At 39.5% G+C, this 26,466-nt stretch overlaps 1 protein-coding gene across 1 annotated transcript in view; it reads right to left on the bottom strand.

The window, feature by feature from the left end:
• Positions 1 to 794: 794 nt before the first annotated feature.
• The window catches only part of LOC114362691 (uncharacterized), a 30,920-nt gene continuing 5,248 nt past the window's right edge, over positions 795 to 26,466 (bottom strand). Inside the window, exons 2-11 of the mRNA XM_028318157.1 lie at positions 22,204 to 22,306; positions 15,401 to 15,582; positions 13,281 to 13,826; positions 12,446 to 12,633; positions 12,051 to 12,162; positions 11,530 to 11,713; positions 10,007 to 10,155; positions 7,440 to 7,620; positions 5,485 to 5,509; positions 795 to 1,195 (exon numbers count right to left, since the gene is read on the bottom strand). Of these exons, the coding sequence (XP_028173958.1) occupies positions 1,124 to 1,195; positions 5,485 to 5,509; positions 7,440 to 7,620; positions 10,007 to 10,155; positions 11,530 to 11,713; positions 12,051 to 12,162; positions 12,446 to 12,633; positions 13,281 to 13,826; positions 15,401 to 15,582; positions 22,204 to 22,298 (1,734 nt within the window). The 5' untranslated portion in view covers positions 22,299 to 22,306 and the 3' untranslated portion in view covers positions 795 to 1,123. The remainder of the gene's footprint in view (positions 1,196 to 5,484; positions 5,510 to 7,439; positions 7,621 to 10,006; positions 10,156 to 11,529; positions 11,714 to 12,050; positions 12,163 to 12,445; positions 12,634 to 13,280; positions 13,827 to 15,400; positions 15,583 to 22,203; positions 22,307 to 26,466) is intronic.

Here is a 26,466-nt window from a genome sequence, read left to right as displayed (position 1 = left end):
CTGTCAATCACGAGTACCTTATACAATTTAGACGGTCCCATCGCTTTAAAGCCGTCAACTCGGGAGGGGAATAGTTTGAATAAAAATAGGGAATGTGGTGAATTACAGAGGGATATAATAGAAAAGAAATATAATATGGATAAATGAAAATAAGAAAATATATAGAGATTTTCGTGTGAGAACTATTCGTTAAAATATGGGAAGTACTTCGATTTGTCTGTCCGCCTACCAATATTTTTTGAAGATTCATTTTTTAATACATTTTATAAAGTCTGGTACATTCACATTTAGAAATAATATGAAACAAACACAGTCATAATTTCACAAATAAAGATTTAAAAGCTTTCAGCTACATTAAAAAAATAATCTCAATAAAAGTTTTTGCACTTGATTGTAATAATCAAGACGAGTATTTAGCTTTTCCTTTGATTATGTATATTTAGCGTTATATTTCGTATACAGGATGGAAGGAACAAATTGACAAAAAAATGTACAACTTAGATCATACTAGGAAATTGTGGATTATTTCCCAGTTTCTTTTACATATTTTCAACGTTTTTTTCTTACTTTAACTGATAAATAACAGTAAATCACTGGCACGAGGGCAAAATGTAGTTAATTGTGGAGATAAAAAAAGTATTTTTATTTTCGGGAAAATTATTTGAGCTAAGCCAATCGTTCATAACATCCTGTATACTACTAACTATGAATAACAAAATAAAAAAAATATATTTGTATATACACGAAAACATTGATATAAATCAAAGCAAAAAAATGCTAAAAACTAAATAAACAATTTAAAACGGGAAGCCCAAATTCACAATGTAAAAAAATATAAATTTAAAATTGATTTTATGTACAAATTTAATAAAACGATATTAAAATGGCACCATTTTAAGAATTTTCGCACATTTGCTATATTTTTAACCAACGCGTGAGTGATATTACTTGTAAAACATTTAAAAAGACTTACCTAAAGGGAAATACTGAACACAAGATAATGGACCTATTTTTCTTTCTCAATAAATAATCTTCTAGTCTTAAATTGAGTATAAATCAGTCGAAGTTGCCTAGATTGGCTTGAGATTAGATGTTTTTTTACAAAATAAAAATATTTTTTTTCCTAGCATTCTTGACTTACAATCATCCGAAGATACTTGTAAAATACGTACGTATTTTCTCGCTCCAATTTAATCTGGAAAGGATTAAAAAAGAAAATAAACAAAAAAGAGCATAAAAATCCTGACATCCCCATAAAAAATAAAAAAAGAACCCATTTAAAACGAAGAAAAACGACAATAGCGGACAGACAAATATTTACCTCAATTATTAACTTCCTTAATTTATTGAAATGTTTACAAAAAGCAAGCTGTATTTTTACCGCAATTATGTAATTTTACCGTATAAAACCCAGGAAATTTTCCACAAAAGTTCTAAAAACTGTAAAAATTTCGGTTTATCTTTTCATAACGTTTCGAATAGTGACAACGTGAAACTGTATTATTGAACATAATAAAAAGAAACAGTGAACAATGAAAGATATGTAAAATGTTAGTGTAGAGTAGAGTAGAATGTAAAGCGCGTATACATAAAATATACACAGGATGTAAGGGAGAGGTTGGAATATCACAAGTAATTTGGACCTTGAAACTTTTTTTTTTTGTTTTAAAGTTGTTCGTAAAAATAACTCGCAGGGAGTTCAAAAATATTATACGAAAAAAAATCTAATGAACCCACTCCAAGTGAAAAATGAAAGAAAATTGTAGTGCCAATAAATAAGTTACTCTAGAGACTATATTTTTATTTATAAAATAAATATATTTCTACCCCATCCCTTTCACACTACCTGTATATGAATCATGTATAAAGCATATCCCATTATTAGTTAATGATTATGATATTTTCGCTAGATTATGTAATGATGTAAGTGCACATACAAAGCTATGTATTGTTAACCCATTGTAATTTTGGAAGCATTGCACTGCACGGTTGCAAATCTTAAGGCACTAATGCTTAGCCCATGCATGCCTATTCTGTAGATATGTATACAGGGTGTAAAAACAGGGATCCAACTGTAAGGCCAAGAATCTATCATAGAACGGAGTAAGAATGTAGTTAAAAAACGGACAGTTTTTTATTTGAATTCTTATCCAGATAAAATTGTCGTTATCTTTTCTTCAGTTCAGCATATCTACAAAAACTTAGTCTTGTCAATTACATTTTTAAATATCAGAGTTGTAATTTTCCTCTTTCTTTGATTGGTTCTTAACCACTCCTATAAACCTCCCTTATTTTTACACCCTGTATGTTCCTGAAAACTTTAACCGTATAATAATGAAGTAGTATAAATTCAATACACCCAACAAACCCAATAAAGCATAATATACTTGAGAAAATATTTAGCGCAAGCAATTTTGTGTACAAATACATAATACTAGAGAACAATTCCGCTTGCACTTAATATTTTCACGAGCACAGACTACGTTTAAAGTGCGTTTAAGTGTTTGCCTACAAAATGACTGAAATAAATGAAAATAATAATGTGGAGTTATTATTCTCATTTATTATTATGAAAATAATAACAGTGAAGCTATAATTTTTATTTATTTGAATGGTGCATGTAGATTTTAGGAATCTTAAAAGCCCAATGCACCGCGTAATATTGGAAACAATATTTTTATATTCAGTTACTATCTATTTCTATTTCTTTATTATTTTGTCAGCCATCATGTAAGCAACACTTCAAACCATAAATAAACTAAAAATTTGTTAATTATGGCTCAATTACGGTATGTAACAAAATCTTATTAAATATTTACTTCCATCGTTAGACTTATATAGAAAATTTGATATCTTACTCTCTAACATTTAAATTAAATAAAATAAAACAATGACAGCACATTAATAATAAAAATGTTTACATTTCCTTTCATATAAAATCATAGAAAGCATTAGTAATAATAATAAACAGGACCTGACGTATATTTTAGAAATAACTTCAGAATTATTCAACGAAACAAGCAACGAATTTAATCAATATAATAATAATAATATACGTTAATATACAACCAATTTTTACACAACAAAATAATATAATTCCGTGTAAATATGTACTTATTTAATTTGATATCATAGCCAGTATAATCTATATATATAAAAGAAAGTCGTGTTAGTTACTTCGCTTATAACTCAAGAACGGCTGAACCGATTTAGCTGAAAATTGTCAGGGAGGTAGTTTAGAGCCAGGAGAAGGACATAGGATACTTTTTATCCCGTTCGAAATAAAAAAAAAATCTGCTTATTTATTGCCATTAAGGCGGAACAAAGTTCGCCGGGTCAGCTAGTTAAATATATTTGTACTTATGTTTTTTAAAGCAAAACAAAATGCAAAGGCATGTTCTTTCACTAAATATTATTACTGGCACATTTATTTGTTCATTGTTATTATGTCACATAGCTGATAATTATTATGTTATTAGACACTTTTTGTCAGGATTTTAGTATACAAGCTGTCACAGACAATCCACGAAATATTTAATTTTGTTTCAAACAAGTACCAAAATTGATATACAATTTATAAAATATTTTAAAGATAAAAAATCCCATCCACGAGACATTGAATGCCTATTTTTTTTAGTAATCTGTGTATAAAAAAACTTGTAATCTTTAAAAAAAAACCGGGAATAATAGTAATTTTTGCAAAAAAAATACTAAAATTCTTTTTAAATATAAAATAAATATCCAGTGGTTCTGTGACAGCTTGTTATTATGCCCGACAGATGGCGCAATGCATCACAATGCAAAAATACATCTCCAACGCACCTCGGTACACTATAAAACGTTTCACTTATCAATACTCGCACGATCACAGTCTTCTTACCATCAAAAGAAGCATCACCGTGCTTTGATGATGATGATGATAAGCTTATCATCTATTTATATAAATTTATAATCGAGGAGAAACTTACAGCTCAAACTCAGATCCTTCTTTTTTTCGAAGTTGGCTAAAAATCTGTCCCCGCGACAAGCAACACTACGATTTTGGCCCTATTACTATTAAATTAATAAAAGAACCCTTTGGATAGTTCTTCTTTTCCTTATGAATCATTGCTATTGAATATGACAAAATTTATATCTTTGCCTTATTGTGAAAACACAATATTTAATATAGTTGCCGAACAAATTCCTTACACGATGTGACGACATGAGGTGTTAAAAAAAGCTTTGGAAATAATATTTAATATAGCTGCCGAACACGTGACGTCATGACATTTGACGTTTTGGGAACGTCAATGAGATTTTCAAAGAGTGATATCTCGGGGAATTTTAATACTACCGAAGTAATCTTTCAAACTATCTTTCAAACACCAAAATAAAAAATTGAAAACATGCCTATTACTACTACCGCAATTAGTTATTACCGTTATTAGTCTGTAGACACAAGATTTTGAGACAAAATAGTAAATAAAAAAACATACCTAATATACCTACCTGCTTGCCAACCGAATTGAGAACCTCCTTTTTTTTTAAAGTCGGTAAATATCATTAATACTGTTAATAAAGTTCATCACCTAGCTACAACAAATCACCATCATCATCATCACAGCACGACATCCATAATGCACTTAGATTAGAACAAAAAGGGAAGATACGTTTAATGGAAAAAACATTCCTTGACAATATGGCGAATGTCACCGTCAGATAGTGTCAATTTTATTGTATTTTATAAAGGAAAAATAGATGCCATGGACTTTTATTTTTTTATAATTAAATTGTTCGTCCACTTTTAAAATATACAAAGCTTTGCGCGCGCGTATAGCGTAGGTCAGACCGATTGTGAGCTGTCAAAAATGATGTCCTAGGACAGGGATGGCACACCTATGGCACGCGTGCCAATGATGGCACACAAGGCTGCTTAAAGAGCAAAATTTTTAAGTTTTTTTTATTAGTCTTTTATTTTAATATTTGGCGATTTGTAAACACTATTTAATAGTCCATGCAAATAAAGGAATTTTGACTTTGACACATTTTGGGCACGCCACCGATCACAAAGTTCAATATGGAATTTGATGTAGAAAAAATTGTAAATTTTTATGGCACGTTGTAACATAAAGGTTTTCCATCTCTGTCTTAGGACATTATCCAGTTTATCTAGAATCAATCCGGCAACTTGGTCCGCGCTAAAAGTGGGCCAAGTCGCTGGAAGACGCTTATGCCGTCAAATCAAATCAAAAATGTTTATTTGTGGAACATAAATTATCTTCCATTTTTGTTCTAATCTAAGATAATGCAACATAAGACCATCCACCAAACCTAAAGTATTCTAAAGAGATTCTCCGAGATTCTAACATTCCAGCACCACACAAGCGTCCTTAGGTCGCTATACATAAGGCCCAGAGTCGCCCAGCACTACTTGGTCGAGGTAAGGCCGTATTTGGTTAGTTTTTTTGGCGTAGGTTTCGGGCGAAGGCGTTCTTTCCTTACCTGTGTGAGTCGCCACCGCTCGCAACTGAAACAAAAGACTGTGGTTAAAATATATAAATATACAGGGTATTAGGTAAATGGGTATATGAGCCGACACTAGCCCATGTTAACATGTTCATATAAATGGTATGGTGAAGTCAGAAAATTGATATCTTCATTTTAATTATTTTAATTTTCATACAAATCGGATTTTACAAATATTATTTTGTATGAAAATTAAAAAATAAATAAAATGATGATATCAAATTTCTGACTTCACCATACCATTTATATGACCATGTTAACATGGGCTAGTGTCGGCTCATATACCCATTTACCTAACACCATGTATAGCATAAATAATTATACAGGGTGTCGCAAAACCCTAGGTAGCTGAATGAAAACAGCAGAATGAACGTACTCTCTAAAGCTCATAGCAGACTTATCAAGCGCGCGAACTCTAGAGTGTACCCTATACCCAACAGGGTACAGGTATCGAGGGTACACGCGCCATCCATACGTGTACCGGGATCTGTACCTGTGGGGGACAGACCTTTAGAAAGGGTACGCATAAATGTAGGCACATATTAATGTAGTTAGTTCAAAGTGTACCCTGTATCCGATAGGTACCGAGGGTACACGCGCCCTCTACAACGTGTTAATGAAACCGCAAAACCTCAGACAGCCCAACTTATGTTAATTATAAAAGAATTGTGTAAATTATTAAAATTCACTCTTTTTGTTTTCGCCCCGCGCACTTGTTATCTCTTTTCTACGCATTTCTGGAAACGTATTGACCTTTCACACGCTGATTGCAAGGCATGCACGCCTATGAGTAGGTTAGTAGTTAACGTAGATAGTTCATTCACCTCTGATAATAGAGTTAAGTAACACGGCGTAATTAAAATATTTTTTTGGTTAAAATTTTGCGCTTTTTCATTAACACGTTGTATACATGTACCGGGGACTGTACCTGTGGGGGGACAAACCTGTAGATATATGGGAAAATATAGTGTACCCTGTAACCAATAGGTAACGCGGGTACACGCACCCGACGTAGGTGTACCTGAGACTGTAACTATAAAGGTACAGATCTTTAGAGCGGGTACTTATGTAGATAGAAGTAGTTCAGGGTGTACCCCGTACTCGTTGAGTAGTTTGGGTACACTGTACCAGTGGAAGGATTCACCCCTAGAATTATGTTACCAATGTGCTTACCATGAGTTTACATTAGGTGTGCTCGCTAGCGTCGGCCTTCATCTGGCAAAGGTGATCGTGCTCGGAACTCCTTGAAGACTTACGTCCAGCTTTGTTCTCCCACAGGCTGCTAAGCCTAAGATGCTAAAGGCTCCACCTATCTGCTAGCTTGGGGGTCCATGTTTCCAGCAATCTAGAATCTGTAGGTAGTCTTAAAAACTCGGACAATAAAATAGGCTTCTGGCTGTGTGGCGCTCCATGACTTAGGTCCAGCTCTGGACACCCCTTGGCTACACTGCTAGCTGTAATGACCACCTACCTATCTGCCAGGTCTAAGCGCCCTAACCGCCGATGTAACAGCCGCATGCGCCGCGGCGACACGCGGTGAGACTATAGTGAGAGCGAGAGAGACACAGTGGCTCTTGTGAGAGAGCAGACCTAGCTAGATAGAAGAACCCAAGTAACTAGAGGAGGAGGGGCTACTAGTGAGAGAGCGAGACAGCAGACCCAGATTGATGATAGATGAACCCAAGTATCTAGATGGCAGTGACTGGAGGAAAATACCTAAGAACGTACTCTCTGTATTGCTCTCTCCCCTTTGGGGTAAGGAAGCCCTGCCTCTGAGTAAGAAGAATCCGAATAGTCACGCCAGGCGTCTGTGCAATCTAGAATCTATGATAAAAGCAAGAGATCGCGCTCCTTGAAGACTCAGGTTCAGTTCTGGACTCCCAATGACTACTGTGCTAGTTAGTGGGCTTACCCCCAGCAGTGGGACTTACCTATCTGCCAGGTCCAGGCGCCCTAACCGCCGATGTAACAGCCGCATGCGCCGCGGCGACACGCGGTGCGTGGTCGCGTGCGAATGCGCGGCGCATTCGGCGCGCGTGCTGCCCGCCCGGTATGAGAAGTCCGGGTCGTCCCGCGGGATTATCCGGGGGGAGGACCGGATGGCGCACATGCCTGGGTAGAAATAAATCATATAATAAAATTCATTCATTCCTTAAACCTATTGGTTTAAAGAGTTTTTGACACAAAAGCGTTCGTTCGTTCGTTTCAGCCGAAAGACGTCCACTACTGGACAAAGGCCTCCCCCAAGGATTTCCACAAAGACAAAATGCGTAATAGGCAATAACTAGTAGTTTTTTTGAGCCGTCAAGACAGTTCTATCATAGTTTTTGTATGACAAAAAGATGACATCACTTTTTCTTCAACTCCGTTAACTTGTTGGATTCTCAGAGGAAAAAATATACAGGGTGTCCCGTAATGTAACGTCAAGCCGAAACTGGGTGTTGAGGCAAGTTGTGCTGGTTATCAGAAAAATATAAAAAAAAATCTATGTGCCATATTTTAAAAATAATAGGCATTTAAAAAAAATCAAAAAATTCTACTTCAGGTGACGGTCCTTTTGCTCGTGTTGCCACAAATCTTCACTTTTTCCAAATTTTTTTTTTGTTGTGTAACTCTGAATAATGCTTCTCTAAATTGTTATCAAAATTACAAAACCAGCTGCTCCAGCTTGGATGAAAAAAATACATAATTCCCAAAAAAAATTTCAAAATTAAAATTTTGCCTAGTTTAAACTGATTGTACTGAAACAAAAATGTACTACGCGAGTGTGGCAAGTGACGTCATAATTTGGCGCATTTAGTAAGGATTCCAAAATGGTACAACACTTGGAAAATTTTTGCTGTAATTGTCGACAATTTTTGTTTTTTTTGGAAATAATCCCGTTTTTAACTTTATCTACCTTGGTTAAAAATTATTATTCTAATGTGCCCAAAATTCGTCACCATGACAGTAATTAGTAGTTGACATACTGTGACAAAAGTCACCCGTGCGCGCGCGCCTTTACTACCTTCTCTGTCTGCACTTGTACTTGGTAACAGGGATAATAAGGATATGAAGTTTCGGTTATGGATACGGTTACGGATATTAGAATAATATTATACCGGTTTCGGTTATGGTCACGGATATGAAATAATTTCAGATTATCCGAAAGTCTCGGATAATTTCGGTTACGGAATTATTTGAATTTCAAAAATGTAGGTGTAATTCAAATAGCAAGATGCTGCGTGAGCGTGACCCACATAGCTACTTTATGTACCAACTAAGACGACACCTATGTATGATAAAGGTAAAACAGGCTGGCATATTAGATGGTGCCAGCGAATGCCAGACAAGTTGGTAACAAATATTAAGATTTAAGGTACAATTCCAAGACGGGCCGCAGACCGCAAACTGCAACCGCAAACTGCAAAACTATGAAATCGGCAGCGCGGCATTGCAGCTGCGGCGTGTATACTGCAGATTTCATAGAGTTTTGCAGTTTGGCCTTTATCCGAAACTATCCGTAACTTTTGAATCAGTTTCGGTTACGGTTATGGACATTTTTTTATTTCGGATATCCGATAGTTTCGGTTACGGTTACGGATATCCATAACATCCCTGCTTGGTAAGATGGCCCTCTCCGTCCCGCTCATACCTTTTAAAATGGCTTCTCCACCTCACTTAAGCCAGAAACTTGAATTTTGGGCACATTAGAATAATATTTTTTACCAAAGTAGATAAAGTTAAAAACGGGATTATTTCCAATAAACAAAAATTGTCGACAATTACAGCAAGATTTTACAAAGTGTTATACCATTTTAGAATCCTTACTAAATGCGCCAAATTATGACGTCACTTGCCACACTCAATAGTACAATTTTTTTTCAGTACAGTCAGTTTAAACTAGGCAAAATTTTTATTTTGATATTTTTTTTGGGAATAATGTATTTTTTTCATCCAAGTTGGAGCAGCTGGTTTTGTAATTTTGATAACAATTTAGAGAAGCATTATTCAGGGTTAAATAACAAAAAAAAAATTTAGAAAAAGTGAAGATTTGTGACAACACGAGTAAAAGGACCGTCACCTGGAGTAGAATTTTTTGATTTATTTTAAATGCCTATTATTTTTAAAATATGCCACATAGATTTTTTTTTATATTTTTCTGATAACCAGCACAACTTGCCTCAACACCCAGTTCCGGCTTGACGTTACATTACGGGACACCCTGTATATTATGTTCTCTTTGAAAAGTTGTGGATTGAAGTTATTAATTTATTACCCAAATAAAAAGATTCATAAATACTAAATAATCTTCTACATTTCTTTTCATAGACGCGGCACGCTAGAAAAAGGCGTTTCCATTTTCTCTTTAAAAGGTTTAGTAATTTGTTATTAGTGAGTTCGACCTAGCGACTCTCGAATCTTGAATAAGCTGTCCGATTCCGTTGGGTTATTATCGCCTCCATATCTATTCAACATTATACATAACTTTTTTAAAGAAAGACTTAATAACACTCACCAGTGATATAAATATCCTCCAAGTGGAAGTAATTAGTTCTGAGAGCCGCCGAGTAGAGGGCGCTGGCAGCACGCGAGCTCAGAGCGTACCCTGTACCCGATAGGTACCGAGGGTACACGCGCCCGCCGTACATGTAGCGAGGACTGTACCTGTGGAGGGACAGACCTGTTAAGTTATATGGGTTAACCAGCTATAAATATAGAGCGTACCCTGTACCCGATAGGTACCGAGGGTACACCCGCCCGCCGTACATGTAGCGGGGACTGTACCTGTGGGGAGACAGACCTGTGGTTATGTGGGATAATACATAGAAATAGTTCAGTGTACCCTGTACCCGATAGGTACCGAGGGTACACGCGCCCACCGTACATGTAGCGGGGACTGTACCTGTGGGGAGACAGACCTGTAGTTATGTGGGATAATACATGGAAATAGTTCAGTGTACCCTGTACCTGATAGGTACCGAGGGTACACGCGCCCGCCGTACATGTAACGGGGACTGTACCTGTGGACGGACAGAACTGTTGAATTATATATATGGGTTAACCAGCTATAAATATAGAGCGTACCCTGTACCCGATAGGTACCGAGGGTACACCCGCCCGCCGTACATGTAGCGGGGACTGTACCTGTGGAGGGACAGACCTGTTAAGTTATATGGGTTAACCAGCTATAAATATAGAGCGTACCCTGTACCCGATAGGTACCAAGGGTACACCCGCCCGCCGTACATGTACCGGGGACTGTACCTGTGGGGGACAGACTGGTGGTTATATTGGATAATACATATAAATAGTTCAGTGTACCCTGTAGGTACCCGATAGGTACCGAGGGTACACCCGCCCGCCGTACATGTAGCAGGGACTGTACCTGTGGGGAGACAGATCTGTGGTTATGTGGGATACTACATAGAAAAAGTTCAGTGTACCCTGTACCCGACAGGTAGTGAGGGCACACGCGTCTGCCGTACATGTAGCGAGGACTATACCTGTAGGTGGACAGACCTTTAGAACGGATACTCATGAAATAATAGATCTATAGTCTGGTCCGGGAGCACGTAGAATTTTGTCCAATGACCCCAAGCTACCCATCCTTATCGCTCGCGCGTAATTAAGTATATTGCTGTCGCGACTGTGCGACGGGCGCCCGCAGTGAGTGTGCGAGCGCGACAGCAACATAATTACGCGCGAGCGATAAGGATGGGTAGCTTGGGGTCATTGGACAAAATTCTACGTGCTCGCAGACCAGACTACAGACACATATTTATGTAGTCAGTTCTGAGTGTACCCTGTACTCGGTAGGTAGCCCTGTACCTGTGGGGAAATAAACCTATATACCTCCTTCTCTTATCACCTTATTTAAATCTGTCACTGCAAAAACATTATTAACAGCATCGTTGTCTTTCGGCAGTTGGAGTAAGACAACCAGTTCCTCTGTGGTTGCGGGTACAACTGTACCTGTGAAGGAATAAGAAAAAAACAAGAAAAAGTAGAAGACATTAGAAAAAACTAAAATAAACTGACCATTTATTATTGCTATCCAGCACAGGTCTCGCTCCACATATTAGGGCTCCAATCAACAAGTACTCGTGGTCTTTCGCCCCCGACGCCACCTTCTCATCGAAGTCTCGCGAACGGTTCTTCAGATTGAACATCAGTTTTGGCACGTTTATGTACATATCATCGTCTGTCTTTAGGATGTAGCGGACTGGAACAGACATAACAAATATTAGGCTGTTTTCTGTGGAGTTTGACAGATTTTTGACGTTCGTTAAAGTTAAAACAAGATGGTGCATTAATTTTCAATTAGCTATTAAAATTTCTATAGTGTTAAGAGAGGCATCTCAAACTAATTTGAAAATTATAAATAACTTGAAAAAATCAAACTGCCTAAGACGGGAATCGAACCCACGACCTGACTGCTTTTCCATCTGATCTACTTATGCCCGTTTTCACCATCAATCTCTAATTGTAAAATGTGACCCCTATGAAAAAAAAATCTGACCTGATGATTATGATGATGATGATGATAATGGTTTACTTACCACTCTCATTGCACTGATTCGTGATCCACTTCAGCATCATAATTGACTTCAGCGTCAGATTATTGTACGAATCTATAAACCCCTCCTGAATGACGTCACCGTACCTCTCTACCTGAAGAGTAAACGCAGAAAAACAATCTAAATATATGTATATAGGCTCAAAGGTGACTGGCTGACTGACTGACTGACTGACATAGTGATCTATCAACGCACAGCCCAAACCACTGGACGGATCGGGCTGAAATTTGGCATGCAGGTAGATGTTATGACGTAGGCATCCGCTAAGAAAGGATTTTACGAAACTCCACCCCTAAGGGGGGTAAAACGCGATCCACGCGTACGAAGTCGTTTCGTATAAAGTTGGACAATGTATCTATCACGTTTTGTTCGCTCACCTCTTCGTCAATTTTACTCTGGACCTCCGTGTCGTTATTCTGCGTTGGCAACCCTAACAGGAACACAAGTTTGAACTCTGGTTCGGTGTTGTCAGCCTCTTCTGTTTTTTCCTCCACCTTTTCGGGGAAAACGTCTTTTTCTTTCAACATTTTTAGTATTTTCCCCAAACTCGGACTGTCTTCGTAACCTGTATCAAAATGTAATGTATTAGAAGCAATCTATTTGTATTACTTCGATACAAGAAAAATAAGGAAATAAATTAATAACATTTATTACCCTAGATTTTTTTATTTAACAAAAGCAATACATTTAAAAAAAGTATGACCTACTGCAAGGTCTATTTGTTTATAAAAATTAAATCCAAAGTTGAGTATTTTTAATATGAAAAACAGATACAAATTATTTTCGCATTTATAAACAACAAATTCAAACAAGTCTGTATGTTTCTTTAATATAGATAAATAAATCAAATAAATAAATAAGTCACTCGGAGCTCTACTTTCGCAAAAATCACGCCTTAATAAAATTGAAGACATCAATTCCCAATTTTTAAGTGACCCCTATGGTAACACAATAAAAAGAATTTATTTTCATATGGGTCACTTAAAAATTAGGTATTGATGATGAAAACGGGCAAGAAAGAAAACATAAGGGTGTTTTCTATATATAATAATCATGTATTTACAAAAAAAAAGTATTTCAGTATGTTTATATCCGTTGTCTAGTAACCATAGTACAAGCTTTGCTTAGTTTGGGACTAGAAGCGCAGTGTTAAATGTCCAAGGATATTGATATTTATATTTATATTTATATATTTATAATAATTCCACTCACCTCTTGGAGGTATTCTCATAATATTGGATTCATATTCATAATCATAATTCTCAGCGTTCTCCCCCAACTCTTTATTCATGTCGAACTCTGGCAACACCGGATCATCGTCGTCCTCAAACCGCTTCTCAGGTACATCCTCAGTCTTTGTATTAACCATATTATTCTGCAACACCTTAGCTAATTCTGGCAAAATACTGCCAATGGATATGTCTCTCTTAGACTTACTAACATTCACACTAACATTATGAGATTCTGGGTACAAGTCATACGTATAATTGTAACTTTTGTATTTATCCGAGACAGTATTGAAGACTTTTTCCAGATTTCTGTATATGTCTCGGTTGCCCCACGTTTCGCGTATGGCAACTCTTCTTTCGAAATTAGTGGTTGAGGAACAAACCACTATAAGAAGGAACAGTTTGTTCTTTTTGTTTCTATCTAGCTTGGAGCATATGTCTTTCGGCTCGTGAATTAGGGTTACGTTGTTCGGCTGTACGTATATTTTTGTGTCCCGATTCGTGTGTACCGACCAGCCGGCTACTAGACCTGAAAAAGAGGGGAAATTAGAAGCTATTGTTATAATAATAGCGTTTACTGGCCTGATGCCAGTTAGGGAAGAAAAGTTCTTGAGTGACGACCATGAATTAAAAGACGCGGTGAGGACAAGCCTTTCCCTCAGTCACTCAGTGGACAGACGATCTAGTGAAGGTCCTGAAAAACACCTGGATACGGGTAGCGTTACCCGTACAGCGTACCGTCCTTCCTTATTCCAGATATCCTTCGGGAACACCTCTGTCCAACAGAGGACGTCTTTTGAGTTGGTCAAAAAGTGACGTCATCAGCTAGTGTTTTCTTGCAACATCTGTGGAAGCGTAAGTCTAGATGGGGACCCTCGGATCCAACACGAAGCCGTTGTGCTTTTGTCACCTTTGGACCTTTATCGTTGGAGGGAAATGGGACTAGACCTTTTCCCAGCAATAAGACACTTTGGAATCTTTCTTCTGCAGTGGACATCCTTTGGCTGAATGATGAAGTCATCAAGTAAGTAAAAAGTGACGTCGTCGTGGAGGAATGTGGGGGGATACTTTCGCCCAGCATTGAGACAGAAGGTCTTCTATGAGAAGCATTGGGACGCTGTAAGGGTATGAGACCAACGAACCTATAAGCAGCTGACATCGTTGGGCTATTGTCGCCTTTATCTAGCAGACGATAGGCAGAAATGATGCTGAACTGACCTTAGACAGTGTCTAAAGCGACTCTCATTCGGTGGACTGATGAAGGCCTGATGGTCTTAGGAGCAGAAAAGTTCTTGAGCGGCGATCACGAACCAGAAGACACAGTGTTACGGCCTACCACTCAGTGGACCGACGATCTAGTGAAGTTTGCGGGAAGGACACCGCAAGAAGAGCCCGAAGAGCCCGCGGACAGCGTAGGTCTAGAGTTGAGAAAATCCTTGAGGAAGACTTTTGTCCAGCAGTGAACGTCCTTTGGCTGAATGATGACGTCACTTTTTAAGCAAAAAGTGAGGTCCAAGTCTCTGAGACGGTGGTAATAGGAGAAATCTGATACCAGACCCTTTTTAAGTGACTGGCAACCTTGGAATTGCCCTTGGGGACGCTATTGTCAAGGAGGGAATGTCCTTTGGCTGCAATGATGATGAACTCACCTTTGAGGAGTTGACACCGTTGGGCTTTCGTCAAGGAGTAGATGTCCTTGGGCTGTTGGATAATGACGCACCTTTGGGCAGCTGGTACCGTTTGGGCTATTTTCTCTTTGTCCAGGGCTGGGTCATCATCATCATCATAATTTCAGCCATAGGACGTGCACTGCTGAACATAGGCCTCCCCCAATGCTTTCCATGTTGATCGATTGGTAGCGGCCTGCATCCAGCGCTTCCCTGATACCTTTACGATGTCGTCGGTCCACCTTGTAGGTGGACGTCTCACGCTGCGTTTTCCGGTACGCGGCCTCCATTCCAGAACTTTTCTGCCCCATCGGCCGTCAGTTCTGCGTACCATGTGCCCTGCCCATTGCCACTTCAGCTTGCTAATCCGTCGGGCTATGTCAGCGACTTTGGTTCGTTCAGGGCTGGGTGCATAGCTGTAATGATGATGACGCACCTTTGGGCAGCTGGTCGCTGGCGCGGTTGTAGGCCGGGATGTAGAGCAGCGCGCAGAACAGGATCATGGCGGCGGAGAACAGGAAGCACTTGGCCAGCGCGGTGACGGCGGACCTCCTCTCGCGGGGCCCGTGAGGCTCCGAGGCCTGTGTATATGACGCATAGCGGCGGTGGCGGTCGTATCTGGAACAAATACTTAATAATTTACGCCCGTATTCACAAACATTACTATGAGGTTTCACAGTGCGCGTGGACACACAGGGTGACACACGAACTAATCACAGAGCTCTATTCAACGCTGTGCATTCGATTTGCTGCTTCATTTAAGCAAGCATCGTTTGTGAATACGGGCGTTAGTGCGTTTTTCTTGTGTTGCGGATTTCAGCCATGCCCGCATTTTTATAATTTCGCTAAAGCCTGGTCCGTGAGCACGTAGAATCCCGTCCAATGACCCCAAGCTACCCATCCCTATTGCACGCGCGTAATTATGGTGCTGTCGCGACTGTGCGACGGGCGCCCGCAGTGAGTGTGCGAGCGCGACAGCAACATAATTACGCGCGAGCGATAGGGATGGGTAGCTTGGGGTCATTGGACGGGATTCTACGTGCTCACGGGCCAGGCTTTAGCCGTGCCCGCGACTTCGTACGCGTGGAAAGTTTGAATAATATTTCCCGTTTTTGCAACATTTTTCTTTACTGCTCCGCCCTTATTGGCTGTAGGGTGATGTTATATTATACCCTAAAGCAGTGTTTTTCAACCTGGTCGTAAAAACTAAGTCAGTAAAAAAACAGTAAAGTTTTAAAGTTAGATTTCTCCGAAATTTAATTTTGCAAATGCATAAAATGCTGTATATTGAAAAATTCAGTCCTTACATCTTTGTAACCTTAAAAAATGCATGAAAAAAAGCGAGCAGTCGGGGGGTCGCAAAATATTTTTTATACTAGGGGGGTCGTGTCGTGTCATGAAAAAGGTTGAAAAACACTGCCTAAAGCATTCCATCAGTTACTGAGCTGGCGCATTTTTTTGTTTAGTCATTTTTAACGGCCAGCACATTTGAAGGCCATTTTCAATTTTAACGAACTTAGTTGACAAATTAATTAATTAAGTAACATGTACTGACGGCGTGTGCGATTAATGGATTAAAAACTAAGGCATGATTAGAAACAGCTCAATTGAACTAATTGGAATGTTTTTATCAATTTAATTGGATGTTTTGTAATAAAATGCGACATGATAGTAATGAATCATAGATTACAGATTAAATTGATTAGAGATTATAGATTCAGATTTAGATTAAAAATCATGTTTGATTACAAGATTAATTTTACTTTGCGGGAATGAGATTATAGATAGCTTTTTGATTGATTCACAAATCATTATTTTATACCAAAAGCAAATTCTAGGCAGAATTTTAAACGTCCTAATTTACGAAGTTATTAAATGTTTTTCCACCAATGTTTACCCACATGGTGAACTGACGACCTCATAAATACAGGCCGCTGGAAGTCATTAAGGGAGGCCTACGTTCAGCAGTGGACGTCGTATGGGTGAAATGACGTTGATGATGATGATGAAATGTTTTTGCGGCACGCATTACATCTCTAAGGCCTCAGCCTCGAGTTTAGCAGGCAGCGGCGCGGGAGCGGTGGCGGCGCGGGAGCGGGGCGGGCAACGCAGACCCGTTCTCGAAACAAGCGGGCAGCTCGCGCGGCGCTTTAGCGGCGAAGTGTTGTGTTCGGGGTTGTGTTGTCGAGATATTTGTTTTTATTCGCAAACGAAATGTCTGAACAACGGCGACAATTTTATTTCGATTCAAATTTATTCCTAACGCTCGATTTATTGTGGGCAAAAGAAGGAGTGCGCTGCCCGCTCGTTGCCCGCTCCTGCGCCGTTGCCCGCTCGTTGCCTGCTCCCGCGCCGCTGTTTTCGAGAACCGGTCTATTTGATTTTACGCATAAGATCCTGCCGCTCCCGCGCCGCTACCGCCGCCGCCCCGCTGCCCGCTAAACTCGAGGCTGAGGCCTAAAGGTTCAGCCAAACCAACGCGATCAGCTGGCGTGCAGCGGCCAGCGATGGCGATCAATGCATTTAAGTCTGATCGCGTTAGTTTGGCTGAACGTCAACATTACGTACGTCATGCTTTACGTCAAAAGGGACAAGAGAATCATCACCATCATCAGGTCATTTAGTCTCCATTGCAGGAGCTCGACCCTCTCTAATTTACCAGAGGCAAGAGGATTTGGCTTACACTCCCCACGCTGGCCAGACGGGTTGGGGACGTCTAATGTTCGCATTATAATACGGGATTATTCCCACCTCTCGTTCCCACCACTGCAACTCCTGTGTAGCCAGGATCTACAGCTTGACCGCCACAAAAACCCAACCAATGAAGGTCAAGCTTGTCCCGGGGGAAAGTTAAACTGTCATTGGACCCGCAACGAAATTAATCAGAAGAACATTGCAGGAGTTCGAAATTAAGGTTCGACTTCCCTCCATTGCAAAGCGGATGACAGGTGACAAACAAAGGTTCGGTTGGTTCGCATTATAATAGCAGGTAACTTCTTCTATTGCCCAATTTGATTTGGCATATGATTTTTTAAATACAATTTTAACAAAAAATAAACTTCACAATTATGCACAATCGCGAGTCATACATGGCGGTTTGATCGATACGCATGGTAGGTAGGAACACCCGTATAAAAATTAATCGTATGTAGAGCAAAAATCGAAATTGGCTTTATAATTCGGCATTGTTTTTTTAACGAGGAGAAAATGCAACTTTCAGTGTATTGTATCATTATTTTCTGCCCTACCAGAGCTTCGAGACAAACATTTGGCAAGTGCTGAGAACTTACGCCCGTATTCACAAACATTACTATGAGGTCTCACAGTGCGCGTGGACGCACAGGGTGACACACGAACCAATCACAGAGCTCTATTCAACGCTGTGCGTTCGTCAGTCTCACAAAATCAGCCGTAGGTTACTAATTTATGCACTATTTATTTATTTATTTATTTGAACACCAACAAGGTTACATTGAGGCTTCACAAAAGTAACTATAAAAAACTATAACTATAACTATGCCCGCATTTAAAAGATAAATCGTTCCAATCAATAACAATCCATCGCATGGCCATGAAGAAAACAAGTACTTAGTAGACTGAACCATTTCTATTGTCAGCGGTTTGTTTAATTATTTTTTTCCCATTGTTTCATAGCAGGAAACGCGCATGACCTTGTTTCGCTTTTTACTGTAGCTCTGTGATAATGAAAAGGTACACTAACCTACCTACCTAAAGGTACTTAAACTGGGTGGACCGACGACCTCATAAAGGTAGCGGGAAGACGCTGGATGCAGGCCGCCACCAACTGGCCATTGTGGAAATCATTGGGTGAGGCCTATGTTCAGCAGTGGACGTCCTGTGGCTGAAATGATGATGATGATGATGACCTAAACTACATAGCTCGCAGAGCTGATGGCCGTTGGGGCAGAAAAGTTCTCGAATAGCGACCACGAGCCGGAAGACGTAGTGTGGGCAGGCCTCCCACTAGGAGGACCGACGATCTGGTGAAGGTCGCGGGAGGTGCCTGGATGCGGGCGGCGCAGGACCGGTCTTTGTGGAAATCCTTGGGGGAGGCCTTTGTCCAGCAGTGGACGTCATTCGGGTGAAACGAACCTAAACTTCATTTAAAATCATTCATTTAGTTGTAATCCTATCCTTTGTCACTTTTTTTTAGTTTTGTAACCCGAACTTTTAACATTTCGACAAGATTCCTAAAACATTTTCTTTCATATTTTCTTTTCTCTTTATTTGGGACAGTCTTTGAGCATTAAATCGGTACAAATATTAAGTTAAGTAAATAATATTATTTATTAAAATCTGAAATAGGTATGTAAACCTGTAACGCCCGTGTTCATAAACGATACTTGCATAATTGAAGCAGCAAATCGAACGCACAGCGTTGAATAGAGCTCTGTGATTGGTTCGTATGTCACCCTCTGCGTTCACGCGCACTGTGAGACCTCATAGTAATGTTTGTGAATACGGGCGTTAGTATTCGATAAAGGATAATGAGGCAAAATGTGAGCTAAAGTATAGGATTAATTAAATTAATTTAAGATTAAAATAAAACCCGGTAAGATAAGCAGTGCCCATATTTCCGCTTAGTTTTAGAATTAATTAAAGAGAACATTTCACACTTGTTTCCATGTGGTTTATCAAGGTAAAAAATCCTTTATTTTATAGTATATTAAAATTAAAATCGTAGCGTGGAACGTCCACCACCTACAAGGTGGACCGACGACATCATAAAGGTAGCAGGGAAGCGCTGTACGCAGGTCGCTACCAATCGATCAACATGGAAAGCATTGGGGGATTCCTATGTTCAGCAGTGGACGTCCTATGGCTGAATGATGATGATGATGATGATGAAAATTAAAATAGTACTTAAAAACACCGTAAAATATTGAAAGAAAATAGGCTAAAAACAATGTAAGGCCCTTTTCACACGTCCCGGTTGCCGGCTAACCGGCGAAGGTTACCCGGCGTCAAATGTATGGGCATGCCGGATTAATTACGCCGGAACATGTGAAAGCTACGTACCATGCCCATACACTTCACCACCGGGTACCCGGCGCCGGATAGCCGGCAACCGGAACGTGTGAAAAGGCACTAAGCGTTACATGTCTCATAGTTTTTTTGCCCTAAGCGCTAAGAGACCAACATTTGGCGGGCAGGTGTTCTTAAACTACAAACTTTTTTAGAGCTGCCTGTTCCTAATTTGAGTTCCTGATTAACAAAACCATTATCTCGAATACTAACTACTAATGAGGAAGTCTTTAAATAGACTTCGGACGCAGGTCAGCCGTAGTAAGGACACCACCACCCATGGTTCTTCCTGCCTCACGGCGTACGAACCGAATCTCGGGAGAGCGCGCGGGTACTTGCTCTGGTCTCCTTTCCCCGGGCGCTTTGCTTGACTCCCTACAAATTTATCTGATCCATGTCCCTTCTCATAGTCAATTCTCCCCCTTCTGGGGCTTGACACCACAAATACGGTACTTCGCGTCGGGCTGCTATCGTTGATAAATGTCATCACTTCTTCTCATAACTTCGCCTGATTGTGTGCCAGGTGCGCGAACTCGCGCAGCGCGATCCAGTTACTGCGACTACTCGTGAGGTCCTGGTGATAAACAAGTCCTTGCTCGGCTCTCCGTGTCGCATCCAGCATCTTCTGTCGAGCTTCGTCAGAGATTACATTCCCAAAGTGCGTGATCGCGGCTCTCTTCGACTTCCTCGCCGCATGGGCATAGTGCAGACTCGCACAGCGTCAGGTAGTAAGGACAATCTGTTCTTGGAGTGCAGGTGTGGTTTTGTTTCCCAGTCGACGAAGCACATGATGTCGTGCCCTGCGTGCCCAAACAACTGCAAGCAGGATGATTTAATGAAGGCTACTGACAACGCCACTCTTGTGGCGGAGTTTTGGGCCGACGCTGTGTAGGTTTGTTGATACGAAAAAAAGAAGAAGTTAGAAGAATAATAAATAAATAAGTAAATAAATAAGGCAGTTACGTCATCGTCAAGTCATTCAGTCTCCACTGCAAGAGTACCTCTAATTTAACAGGCAAATGGAGTATTTGGCCTTCACCCCCCACGTTGGCCAGACTGGTTATGAATGCCTATCTATCTATATCTATATATATAAAAGAAAGTCGTGTTAGTTACTCCACTTATAACTCAAGAACGGCTGAACCGATTTAGCTGAAAATTGGCAGGGAGGTAGTTTAGAGCCAGGAGAAGGACATAGGATACTTTTTATCCCATTAATTTGTTTATTTATTGCCATTAAGGCGGAACAAAGTTCGCCGGGTCAGCTAGTTATTCATAGACTAGCGGCCGCCCGCGACTTTGTACGCGTGGATCCCGTTTTACCCCCTTAGGGGTGGAGTTTCGTACAATCCTTTCTTAGCGGATGCCTACGTCATAACATCTACCTGCATGCCTTTCAGCCCGATCCGTCCAGTGGTTTGGGCTGTGCGTTGATAGATCACTATGTCAGTCAGTCAGTCACCTTTGAGTTATATGTATTTAAAGATATACCATCATCGTCAGGTCATAGAGTCTCCACTAAAGGAGCACGACCCTCTACTGTCATAGGCTTTCTACCATAGGCATAGGTCTTTTCTTAAAGGTTACTAAACCTTTGTTTGTCACCTGTCATCCGCTTTGCAATGGAGGGAAGTCGAACCTTAACTTCGAACTCCTATGTTCTTCTGATTAATTTCGTTGCCGGTCCAATGACAGTTTAACTTTTTTTATCCACAAAGAGGAAGCTCTTGGCCTGTATCTCACCTGATAATAAGTGACGATCAGGCCGAAGGTGGAAGCGAGCTTCACCCGGAATCCTCAACCACGGAGGAACTGACTATCTTACCTCTAACTGCCGGAACACAACAATGCTGTTAACACTGTTGTTATGGCGACAGACTTAGGTAAGATGGTGGTAGCTAGCCAGGCGGACTTACAACAAGCCCTACCACCAACCAAACCGAACAGAAAAATCTGCCCCCACTGGGAATCGAACCCGGGACCTCTGCGACTGAAGCAGGTGGTCTTACCACTAGACCACAGAGGCGGCAGACTTTACCCCGGGGCAAAAACCTTCACTGGTTGGGTTATTATTGGCGGTCAAGCTGTAGATCCTGGCTACACAGGAGTTGCAGCGGTGGGAACGAGAGGTGGGAATAATCTCGTATCATAGGCAAATGGAAGATCTGGGCAGACGGGAATTCTGATACTAACCTGTAGGATAGTATAGGGCTGTCGTCGCTGTCTCGGCCTGAAGAATAGAAGCGCTCGTCATCGTCCCAGCTTTGTTTCTCGCCATCATGTGCCATGTAGTGTACTGAAACAAATCAAATTAAAATGTTTGTCGGAAGATTTTGGTTTTGTCGGGAGTCGGGAGAATATACAAAAAATCTGGAGAATCCTGCCAATTATGACCATTATTGCAACCCTAAGCGGCAGACAAATACACAGCGCAGGCTTTACACATTGCTTGTACTACTTTTTCCATCGATAGGAATAGCAAAACTTAGGTACAGTAATACCCCGCTTTACGCGAGGGATACGTTCCGGTAAAAATCGCGTTAACTGAAATTCATATCAAGGTTGATGATTAAACATCGTCAAAAATCTACTATATAAAAATAAGTCGGGTTTTCCTTCCTGGATGCTATAACTCCAGAACGCACGAACCGATTTCCACGGTTTTGTATTCGTTGGAAAGGTCTCGGGCTCCGTGAGGTTTATAGCCACGCGATAAAGCTTTTCTGTGACAGACAAGGCGGAAAGCTAGTTTATTGTATTCTATAAAAATAGAATACAATAAAATACGAATCAATAAATGTTAAAACACGACTGCTAGCCGAGCTAAACACGCCGGAATAAAGGAAACGAACGAGGGAATCCCCATAGAACAAGGTCGTTGGAGGCGGAGTCCCCAATTTTTCTATCAGAATGTGCAGAGGTAGCGAGGATTCCCGCGACCAAAGAGAAGTTAATGACTACAACAACTTACACATTCTTTCGCGTAATTTGAGGCATTTGAATGCGAAATTTGAAATTAGCGTTGTAGTGAAACCGCGCAATACGGGGTCGCGTAAAGCGAGGTATTACACTCTGGTATTACTGTATAGCAATACTTTATAATACATTACTAATTACCTCTTGCAAATAAATATCTTTATCTTTACATCATGGCTACTCTTAAATCTGAGATACATTTCTCTTGCTGCGAGCCTGGGACTGACTGACAGATCACCGAAGATAGAACGAAGCGATTTCGAATCAAAAATGTCACGACTAATACTTTGTCAAGGGACTCAACTTGGTTACTTGAACCATCAAGTATCAAGATTTTATTTCGTAGCACATCAACACTTGTGATAAGGGCTTTTGTAAATAAAAACAGAACCACAATGACATTTAAAATGTCGTGGGACCGGTTTTGGTTACTTTTATTGCAGTTTATGTTTAACAATAAAAATGAATCCGTGTTGCCCTTGGTCACGTCAGTATTTGAGAATAAATAAGACGATTTCATTCATTATTTTTAATGTTTTCTTAATACTTTGTAGAAGGTTCATAAATAATCATTACATAATAAAACAAAGTTGCTTTCCGCTGTCTGTCCCTATGTATGCTTTGATCTTTAAAACTACGCAGCGGATTTTGATGCGGTTTTTTTTAATAGATAGGTTGATTCAAGAGCAAGATTTATATGTATACTTAGCACCCGTGCGAAACTGGGGCGGGTCGCTAGTTTAGAATATTCCTAGCACATCCACGGCAAACTTAAGAATCTGCTGTTTTAGTGGAAATATATTCAGTCAAAAACTGCACCATATTTCGTATAAGCCTAGACGCAGACCATCGATTTTTCGTCGGCCGATAGTTTAGTCGGGCAGTTGATCAATATGGGCATGTATGGAAATGCGCACATTACACTAAAAATCGGTGGTCTGCGCTTAGGCTTAGTGAAAATCATATTTAGTCAAAAAAACTGCACCATATGTTCGTTTTAAGCTTTCAAAACGCTCTCCTGTAAAATACATAATTTAAAGATGCGAAAGTTGGCCGTGAAAGTGATTGTCACCGCTATTTCGAGAAGCTAACGATGATTTTTTTTCTTATACAGATGTTCTCATTGTGGCATCACGTAGAGAAACTCCAAGCGTAGCTCTCTCAAGTGCTTGAAGTGTATTTAAGAGGTCAAGGGCCACATCTCAGTGTCGTGAGTCATCACTGCTGCACTGCAATGTACGAAAACTTTCGTTTTTATGCTGTGAGAAAAGAAGATGACGATACGCAATAATCGTTATCAAAACAAACTGAAGATACCAACTACTAAACTCGAATTATACTCTTCCGCGCCACACTCAATGTTAATAAAAATATACAGGGTGTCCCGTAATGTAACGTCAAGCCGGAACTGGGTGTTGAGGCAAGTTGTGCTGGTTATCAGAAAAATATAAAAAAAAATCTATGTGGCATATTTTAAAAATCGAAGAGAAATACTAAGGGTTCGGACAATATTTTCATTGAATAATGTTTCCGACAAAGGTTGTCAAATTGACTGACATGTTTATCGTATAGTACAGTCCACTATGAAAATTAGCTGTGGATGTGGTTTGTTTCAACTACCTATTTTAAAATTTTTTGTCACTTTCTAAGTGTTGAGTTTTATGGGATTGGGAAAGAAGTACCGAATTTGAAGCGTTCATGAGCAGACATTGCAGTTGAATATTCAAGTTCTGAATTTGATTATTGATGAATAATAAAATAAATTCTACTAGCTCGATTGATGGTTTCATTTAATTTATTTAAATCAGGTTACCTATAATAATATTTTATATTTTCGTTAATTTATGAAAATATCAAATTAGCCCGTAATCCTGAATCCTGATACATAAAGTGCTAACTTATAACGTGCTAATAGGCTACTATTAATTTAACACAGGTACGACTGTACTCAGTGTTGCACTATCAAATGCAATTGACGCGCCTCTATGCCAGGGTTTTTATGTTCCTGGTCAGGCTCTATTAGTATTTAATTTTCTAATTTTAATGTTTATTTGATTTTATAATTTTAATGTTTATTTAATTTTATTTTAGGTAATAATTCTCTATTTTATTTAATGTTATTTTTAAGTTTTTGCAACGCCTTCACTGGGCGTCACATGTTCAATATTATGTTCCTGTCAACCCTTACCCATGTGACATGCAATAAATAATTTGAATTTGAATTTGAAAAGATTCACGCCCGTATTCACAAACTATGAAGTCTTACAGTGCTCGTGGACGCACAGGGTCCCACACGAACCAATCACGGAGCTCTATTCAACGCTGTGCGTTCGAGTTGCTGCTTCACTTAAGCAAGCATCGTTTGTGAATACGGGCGATAATATGGGTGACTGTTTTATGCCCCTTTTCAAAGTCAAAATGCCATCGATATTGTAGAGACTCGACATTGACGTTTTGCATCGTGTGCAGTCAAATCATTTATTCAGTACTTAGACCCTTTCCAGGGCACGTGTATACGTCCCAAATACAGCTTGCCCTTCCACCACTTCGGGACAACATATGGGCTGGTGCTGAGAAGAAGTGGCGGAAGAAACTCAGTCACCTTTATCCAATTTCGAGACACATCGTGTAAAAAGAATTCCTAGCGGCCGCTAGTAATAATAATGTCAAAAATAAACATACAGACAATCCTTAGCAAAATCTCAACTTAACATCCATCTAAGTGCGTGCGCAAAATGTTTAGACGACAGCATATCACANATATATAACCACATCCCAAATGAAATTAAAAATATAGATAAAATATCATCATATGAAAAACAATTAAAGAAGTTTCTCACTCTCAAAAGCTATTATTCCATCTCTGAATTTTTTAATGAAAATATTATGTAGAATAGAATAGAATAGAATAATTGTTTATTTGCAATGGTCTGTCTTTGTTTATATAATAATAATAATAATGTAATTGTATAATTTATAGCCTGACCAGGAACATAAAAACCCTCGCCATGTTGCGGAAAACTAATGGTACTAATTTCTTTTAATGGCAACAGTAACTGAAAACTTCATTGACATGTCACCTTGCATGTCAGTCTATTGCTGTCAAAGTGTAAACAAACTTTATTTTAAATGTGCGCAATTGGTTTTATGAATTAAATTGCTAAAATATTTTTATAGTCGTGAAAGAAAAGTGGTTTACAATGTGTTAAAGTATTTGTCGAAGAGAAATACTAAGGGTTCGGACAATATTTTCATTGAATAATGTTTCCGACAAAGGTTGTCAAATTGACTGACATGTTTATCGTATAGTACAGTCCACTATGAAAATTAGCTGTGGATGTGGTTTGTTTCAACTACCTATTTTAAAATTTTTTGTCACTTTCTAAGTGTTGAGTTTTATGGGATTGGGAAAGAAGTACCGAATTTGAAGCGTTCATGAGCAGACATTGCAGTTGAATATTCAAGTTCTGAATTTGATTA

This window comes from Ostrinia furnacalis, unplaced genomic scaffold (assembly GCF_004193835.3).
Source record: "Ostrinia furnacalis isolate ACB-3 unplaced genomic scaffold, ASM419383v2 OfSCF6691, whole genome shotgun sequence".
Classification (NCBI taxonomy): Eukaryota; Metazoa; Arthropoda; class Insecta; order Lepidoptera; family Crambidae; genus Ostrinia; species Ostrinia furnacalis.
Note: the sequence above shows the minus strand (reverse complement) of the source record. Positions and strands in the feature narration are given on the sequence as shown.